The sequence below is a fragment of the Papilio polytes genome, unplaced genomic scaffold (assembly GCF_000836215.1).
Source record: "Papilio polytes unplaced genomic scaffold, Ppol_1.0 DF824135.1, whole genome shotgun sequence".
Classification (NCBI taxonomy): domain Eukaryota; kingdom Metazoa; phylum Arthropoda; class Insecta; order Lepidoptera; family Papilionidae; genus Papilio; species Papilio polytes.
In genome coordinates this window covers 133,252-141,465 of record NW_013525069.1, presented here as the reverse complement: position 1 = coordinate 141,465, position 8,214 = coordinate 133,252, and the positions used below count along the sequence as shown (strand labels likewise).

The 8,214-nt window shown below is 33.7% G+C and overlaps 1 protein-coding gene across 1 annotated transcript in view; it reads right to left on the bottom strand.

Moving 5' to 3' along the window:
• Positions 1–4,490: 4,490 nt before the first annotated feature.
• Positions 4,491–8,214, bottom strand: part of LOC106099377 (alkaline phosphatase-like) — a 31,349-nt gene continuing 27,625 nt past the window's right edge. The window contains exons 7-12 of the mRNA XM_013277909.1: positions 7,497–7,704; positions 6,516–6,674; positions 6,245–6,439; positions 5,953–6,153; positions 5,540–5,667; positions 4,491–4,911 (exon numbers count right to left, since the gene is read on the bottom strand). Of these exons, the coding sequence (XP_013133363.1) occupies positions 4,690–4,911; positions 5,540–5,667; positions 5,953–6,153; positions 6,245–6,439; positions 6,516–6,674; positions 7,497–7,704 (1,113 nt within the window). The 3' untranslated portion in view covers positions 4,491–4,689. The remainder of the gene's footprint in view (positions 4,912–5,539; positions 5,668–5,952; positions 6,154–6,244; positions 6,440–6,515; positions 6,675–7,496; positions 7,705–8,214) is intronic.

The following is an 8,214-nucleotide window of genomic DNA, read 5'->3' as shown; positions in this document are numbered from 1 at the left end:
CTAAATGTTATTATAGGTTATAAAATGCTGTCTTTAAAATATTAAACATAACTTTATTTGGATTTGTAACATTAGGAAACATCCCCATTGTGGATGTCTATGGGCAGCGGTCGCTTCACCATTTTGGCGGATTCTAGTGTCCGCTTGCTCGTTTGCCACCTTATGTTATAAAAAAGAAAAAAAACACGTACGTAAAAGTTACTAGTTGCTACTAGCTTCGACTTCATCTCCGCGTAGTTAATAGAAAACTCAGTGAATATCCTAAATGTTTTTACAAAGTATGCTAGTACTCGTCTGTGCTAAATTTAATAAGATTCGTCAAGTTGTTTTAAAGACACTACAAACCTCCAGCCATGCTTCTAATCAATCGCAAATATAATTTATTTTTCTTCTCAAATAATTTTACTTGGGGCTTTTTACAAGTATCCAATTGTGGGTATTTAGTGTGCGCCTAACCTATAACCGTGTTATAACAATAATCTCACCAATAACATCGCGTGCGAATTAACGAAGGGTCGCGTAGGACACGGAAGTAATCCCTTTCTGTGCGTCCCCTCCTCCGACAATTAACGTATTTGCAACTGCAGATGTATGGTAGCGGCTTTTCGTTGAATTTAGGTATTCTCTTGCTCGTTTGTTGTTTTATTACAAAAAAAATCTTATTCTACAAAAATCGAAACATCGTGTATCGAACACGAAAGCAAGCAGCCTCTGACCCTCTACGCCGCTTTAGTATTCTGTGCCAGTAAGTCACGTCTCCAGCCAAATCGGTTCGTGTGTATACGATCGCTATCTAACTACCTCTATGTATGTGGTACAGTAAGTGCAGAAAACAGTAAACAGAACATAACTAAGGAACCTTACCATAAAATCTCGTACAGTGTTTCAAATTTGTTTCTTAACAGTAATAGAGTCCACTCTAACATCTTCATACGAATTGGCCGGCTCGCGTGGTAAAATACCACGACCACACAGAAGACAGGCGTGAAGTGGAAGCAATTCCGCGTACAGTCTGATGAGTGTGGTGTCGGAGGTCTAATGGTAATCCCTTTCCACCCTTTTCTTAAGAGGAAAAGGATGAGAAGGAAAAGTGGTTTTGATGGTAGAAGAGATGCATAGGAAGGGGAAGTATCCTCTTTATGTTCACCTCCTCCGTCGATCAAGTTAAGAATCTGCAATTGCCGATGTCTATGAGCAGCGGTCGCTTCGCCATTTTGGCGGCTTCAGGTGGCCGCTTGCTCGTTTTCCACCTTATAATGTAAAATAAGTACATTTTAACTTAGGTCATGTAACCGTTTTATATAGGCCAAAAATTCCAAAAGTTATTACGTGTACTGAAAGCAATGTGACATTTTTTAATTTTCGGGGGAGAAATCTTAATTTTTATAAAATAGACAGGATCATGTGAGATTTCTACTCGCTAAAAACCCCCTCGGTGGCCGCCCTCAGGTGCGATTTGAGGGTCCCGGTATCGGTCCCGGTATCCCAGTGGAACGCACGGGTGCTTGACTGTGGCTTCTTTTTCTTAAAGTGCCGTCTTCTTTCGAAGCTCGGCGATCATTAGGGCTTAGGCACCCCTAAATTGGGTGAGGCTCCGAGCCGCTCAATGCGGATACCTTTATTTTAGTCAGTAATAAACAGAAAGAAAAATGCGTTTAAAAATGCTTATTGAATAAATGGAGATAAAGATATAATTTTGAATCAGTGTACAGGTACTGGAAAATCACAGTTATGGATTCCATTTGGACGGATTATTGCGAATGAGATAACAATTGCTTGCCGTTTCATTAATCTAATCTATTCAAAAATCCCTGAAAGATGAAACTAAAAGGTTTACTTTAAAAATAAAGGAATGTTGCTTTTAAGTAGAAATACTGTTTACTGTTTATCGAATACTTTCTCAAGATGTGACAAAAAAATATCCACCCACTGTAAATATGCAGAATGTATGCATACAAATTCTTGCTGTAATCTGGAAATTATGTCATTTGTCATCTTTTAAATTTACGTAGTAAATTCGGAGTTTTGTTAAAACAATACATACGTTACAATACAGCAATGCGACGCTAATGATGTCTTCTCTACTTAGTCCATATGTGATACAAAATGTTTTATTTTTTACGAAAGTTTCGCAGCTCAGACTCTCAGAGTAGATAAGAGTGTACGTTTTACTTCTACTCATGTGGTACAGAAGCATATATTTTGTGAACGTCGTATATTTTTTTTTAAATAAACAAAAGTACCATTATGTTTTAGATTAGAAAACAGCGGAAAGATAACATCTAATCAAGTACTACCTAACAAGAAAAACAGAAAATAAATAAATGAAAAAACAAAGTCACTGTTGTTGCCGAGTATAACGTAATTATTCTATTTTTGTTATACTTCTATCCTCAATATGCTCCACCGGTGACTACGCCTTCGCACATCCTAATCCATTGCGGGTTGGTTGACTTCACACACTGTAAATTTCGGCGTCGACATGTGCAGGTTAAATCTTCACCGTAAGAACGTTGGATAATGTAAACACAACTCAAGTATTTTATTAAAAAGTCAATCGAAATTGTATAAACTTTTTATTCATATTTACTATATAGTGTTTGTGGTTTGGAAACTAGCTTTCGCTAGCGACTCTGTACGCGTACAATTAAAAAAAAAACGAAAGTGAGTAGCCTATGTGTTCTTTCAAACTATCTACTACGTCTATGCCAAATTTCATCAATTCTGTTCAGCCGTTTAGGATACAAACACTAACAAACATCCATCCATCTAAACTTTCGCATTTATAATATTAGTAAGATAAATGCTATTGTTTGGTTTGGTAATATGAATTTTGAGCCAATAGAAAGTGGGAGAGAGAGAACTTGCAGGTGCAGTTCATAAATCTTTTTGTAAAAAAAAAACGATGACTTCCGTCGGAAATGTTACTTTGATTGATTGTAACGTAAAGCAAGTAAAAAAATATAGGTGTGTATTGTTAAATGGTCAACTTTACAACTTTATTTAAACAAGAATATTTAACATGCGGGTGAACCGATTAACGTCACTAAATGCAATTAAGCGGAACGCATTTACCATACTGATTTTAGTACCTACAAACAACTATACGCTTTAAATTTTCTCTCTTACATTACTATTTAAATTTATTTTGTTGTTACGATTTTCAAAAAATATCGTTAAATGTGGCTCGTGTTTTTAAGGTAAATGAATTTATTAGAGCTCACTTGACTATTTGTACGAGAGACAAGCTAAAAATATAAAATATTTAATTTTTCACAACCGGTACCAATAAAAAGTATAACTAATCTGTATTTTAACAGTCATCACGAAGATATGATTTGTGATAATCGGGCGTCTAATAAGACGGAATATTCCTAGCGGAGTAAATCTGTAAAGTTAAGTTTGATATCTATATTAATATTATTATTATAATTATAATTTATTAGTAACACAGGCTATATTTTTAAATTTCACGCGGTCAGAGTCGCGAGCAAAATCTATAGTAAGTAAACAAGGAGAAGATGCAAATCCTATGTGTTTATTTCTTTTTTAAACGTTTCTACTAGTTAGTAAAATAACCAGAAAAACATATAAGACATGTAATATAAGACAAGACACCATTAAATTTATATCTGTACTCTATACTAATATTATAAAAAGGAAAACTTTGTATTTTTGTATTTTTGTATGTATTGAAATAACTCAAAAACCACTGGGCCGATTTTAAAAATTCTTTCGCCATCAGAAAGGTAATTAATCTGTGAGTAACATAGGGTATATTTTATTATTACGAATGTTTAGGAACTATTAATAAACAACGTGTTTCTGGACACCGACGTTAAAAATTCACTAAACTTAAACTTTTCTCGACATACGCTGCCTAAACCGTTAGAGGTATATAAAAATGACGTATGAAAGAATTGTAGATCTCAAAAAGTTCTATAGAAAAGTCCGCGATAGCATATATCTATCTTTAACGGTTTTCTTACAATAACCACTTTTTTGTTAACAAAATGAATTAAAAACCTTACGTTATTTGCAGCGTTCTTTTATTGGTTTCAATATTAATCCTTATCCAAGTAAATGCGTTTGTTATCAGGAGAATTTAATGAAGAATAAAATTGTCCTTTACAGTATTCAAATTGGACTAATAGTTTAGAAGATATCGCAAACACAAACAATAAGGGTAACCGAAAAATCAGCTTACAAGCTACCGGGCTTAGAAATTTGGAATCTTGCATCGGTAGATTTCTGTTATTTCGTAGATTACTACTAAGTTAATACTTTTGGTAATAGGTTGAAAAAAGGGCGAACGTAATGGGTTACATTTGTTATTCCACGCGGGCAAAGTCGCGAGCAACAACTAGTCTAAAAATATATTAAAATGAAAATATTTTTTTTGAGACTGTAATATGTAATTACTTTATGAATATCTGCTAAATCGAAAAATGTTTTCTCTCCCAATTCACATAGAAATAAAACCAATTAAGTTCATTTTAATTAATTTAATTTATCTAATACATTTATTTTACACTTATGATGGACAAACATTTACACAACATTAAACCGTGATTTTGCCTGTACAGAACATGCCAATCCTAAAATTCTCTTTGAAAACTTGGAGATAACAAACTTCTCATACAGGTATTCCGGCAGTGGGAGCCCACGGTAATGCACAAAAGAAGCGTATTAACCTGCGCTTAAGTAATTTATCACTAAATGTAATGATAAAAAGTTAACGTAATATATTAAAATCACCAAAGGTTTGAAAACTTGAGCTAAAGAATGAATTCGTTCATCCGACCTAACACTTGAAGCGATGATTATTTTATTTTTTCTTGATTCATCGCTTTTCTTTTCGTCTGCAACTGCTGTCTGTGTAACCTCGGGTTGGATGCAATTCTGAGTTACCTATAATGGAATACGATATTTTAATTACATAATGTTGTAAAGTTTGATAAGTTTACCCTAATCATAAGATGTAGCGAAAGTTAAGTCGTTAACTGAACCCTTTCAAACTAGTTTATTTACGAAAGTAACACATGGCCACTTGACTGTCGATTTTATTACATAAATACGAGTAGTAGTGCCATTACATAATTAGTATTAATTATGAAGAAATTAATTTTTACTAATATCAAAACTCAAATTTTGCAGCTGGTATACATATATTTTCAAGGCAATATTTAATGATAATCATACGAAATGTAATTGAAGAAAAGAACACAAAATAACATTTCACCGTGTTTATTTCAAAATCTATCAATACTTTAAACGAACTACGAGAGGTCATCGATTCGTGTCGTCATTTTATTGCTAGCACAGTGGAGTGTAGATATATCTTGAATTAAATCGTTAATCAAAGCGGATCTGCCGCCATACACCACTTGGCTATAGTTTGTTATTAATGATCACATCTGAAATTTTTATCCAAAAACATTTCGCTGGATTTATTCATATTGAAACGTTTTAGTCTAAAATCTGAAAAACCTTTAAACTAATAATATTTACAAATGTACATTATCATAACAAAGCCTACCTTTTTTTCGGTTGTATTATTGCTAGTACACCGATGGGCCTGATGAGCTAGACAAGCTGCGTAAGCAATCGCATGTGGTATGTAGCTTTGCTCCACCACTCCCGTAAATAGCACTGTTGCCATAGGTCCTTAAATAATGTAATTTACATGTTAAGCAACTAATTATTTGGGGATACTAAGTAATTTGTATTTAACCTGCAGGACAAGAATACGAATGGAATGAAAGCTAACAATTCAAAACAGTTCAAATCATTTAGGTTACAGATTGTGACAATTAAATAGACAGACAAGCCCACTACATCTTACCAAGTCTTATAAAAAAGAAGTCTTCACAGTCTGTATTAGTATTCAAACCTTCCATAATTTCAACCATGTTTGTTATTGTCAAGTATGCAAGCTATGATACTTCTTACCGAAAGCATAAACTGGTACGTCCTCTCCGCCATGTGTGGACCACATCTTAGGCGCAGCGGAGCTGTGGATCACATCATGCTTCGGTATATACTTAGTGCCGTTACTAGGCAATGTCCTCGGTTCAGAATGTCCAGGGCCAGTTCCATAAAGTATTGTTGTATACCCCAAATCATCAATATCTGATACATATTTATCACCATCTAAAATAACAACTAAATTTTATGCACAAAAGTTCTTATTTAACGATTAACATTTTTAACCAAATTCCGTTTATTTTATTTAATATTATACCTAGAATTGGATGACCTCTGGGTGTGGCATAACCGCCAAATGTCATTACTTGTCCGTGATCTGCTGTGACTACGATTAACGTCTCCGCAGGATTAACTCGTTCCAAAGCAGCTAGAAGCGCAGTTTCCATTTCCAACGTTTCATCGAGAGCTCTATGTGGATTATTATTATGATGACCGTGATCGATTCTTCCTCCTAAAAGACAATATTGATTTTAATACAGGATTACAAGTAACATTCTTGTTTTATGTATAAGATTTATTTTGTCTACCTTCAATAAACAAGAAAAATCCTTTGTCATTCTTCAATAGTATTGACAATGCCATTCTAGTCATATCAGCCAGCGAAGGATCGCTATCTTTGTTATTATTCGTCTCGTCTTTCTTATCGCGATCAACGTTAAAATCCATATGACTGTACTCGAATAAACCTATAAGAAAAATATGTTGTGAAATTGTAATTGTTCAATTTTATTACATTAGATTATAGTAAAATAAATCGGCATAGTTGTACAAAGAAAAAGCGTCTAATAAGAAAAATAGCAACATTATTCTTTATTTTACGTTGTCTAGTTAGACATTTATACGTTTGTTGACAAGATCATCGTCAGGTGGTATGAAGGGTGGGCAGCTAAATCCTGCCTTACCTCTTTAGAGAATCAAAAAATTTAAAACACATATATAAGCTCATTCGAATAAGACCATAAGAATGGTAGCTGATTTGCAAATGCCCATGGAAAAGATATATTACAAGTATACTGTGTGAGCAAAAACAGTTTTGTTTTGACGCCCATTTGACATTAATGAAACATTTACATTATTACACTATGAAGTGGACATGGAATAAAAGCTACCACTTGTAGTCCACTCACTATGGAAATACTAGAAGCACAACGTAATGCTGACGAACTGAATTGGGAAAAATGTATGGCATGTTTATGTTATAATAAATAATAAAATGAATGCATAATTGAACGAAATAGGAGATATGAGATTGTAAAAAATTCGTTTATTTCGCTCCTTCTTCTTTAATTTTAGAAAAAAAAAATAAGCAACAATTTGGTACGCCTAGACTAAAAAATGGAAAATGTTGTCTGAATCACATTTGCTTTTATACATTTACATACATTACATTACACTTCACATAATATAACAATATTTACAAAATAATTGAAATCGTAAAAAGCATAATTGGAGACCGGACTTCGAATTTGATCTGACGTTATGTGTCAATAACAACTAAAGTTTGATACCTAATAAATAATCAGTAGTTCGTGGATCGACCTTGGCGAGCTGGTCCCGCGAATAAATGTACTGGGCACGTTGTTGTCTCTTCTTTTTGTCTCTGACCCAATCCTCAGCAAGGTTACGTCCATCGAGTCTTTTTCCCTCTTTGTCTGGATACTCTGGGTCCGTTGTAATTCTTGACAAGAAATGCCTTCTTCCACCTCCCATAATTACCTTTTAAAAAGAAATATTTAACTTATTTGTTTTATTGTGATTAATCGTTCATAGTATTAAATTAAAAGGAAATTTAAGAATTACATAAAATTGAACAAAATTGTTTTTGTTCATTCAGTTTACATCACAATTAACAGAAAAGTAGATTTATCTAATTTATTCATCCTCGAACACAAAATTAAAACAATAATTTTTATAGAATTTATTATGTAATATTTTTTTTATTTAAATCATATAAATATCAGCATCATCATCATCATCATCAGGTCACTATACGTCCCCATCGAGGGGCTCGGAGCCTACCCTAATAGGGGGTGACTATTACATAAATATATAATGTATAAAATAAAAAAATATATGGATGTTCGGTACAGTTCGTACGGGTTCGCCACATTCGGTGGCGAACATAATTTAAATTTCGCGCTCCGGGTTAGTGCGGGTAGCCGCGCTTATTTTTGACCGACTTCCCAAAAGAAGGAGGTATTCAATTCGACGGTATGTTTTTTTTTT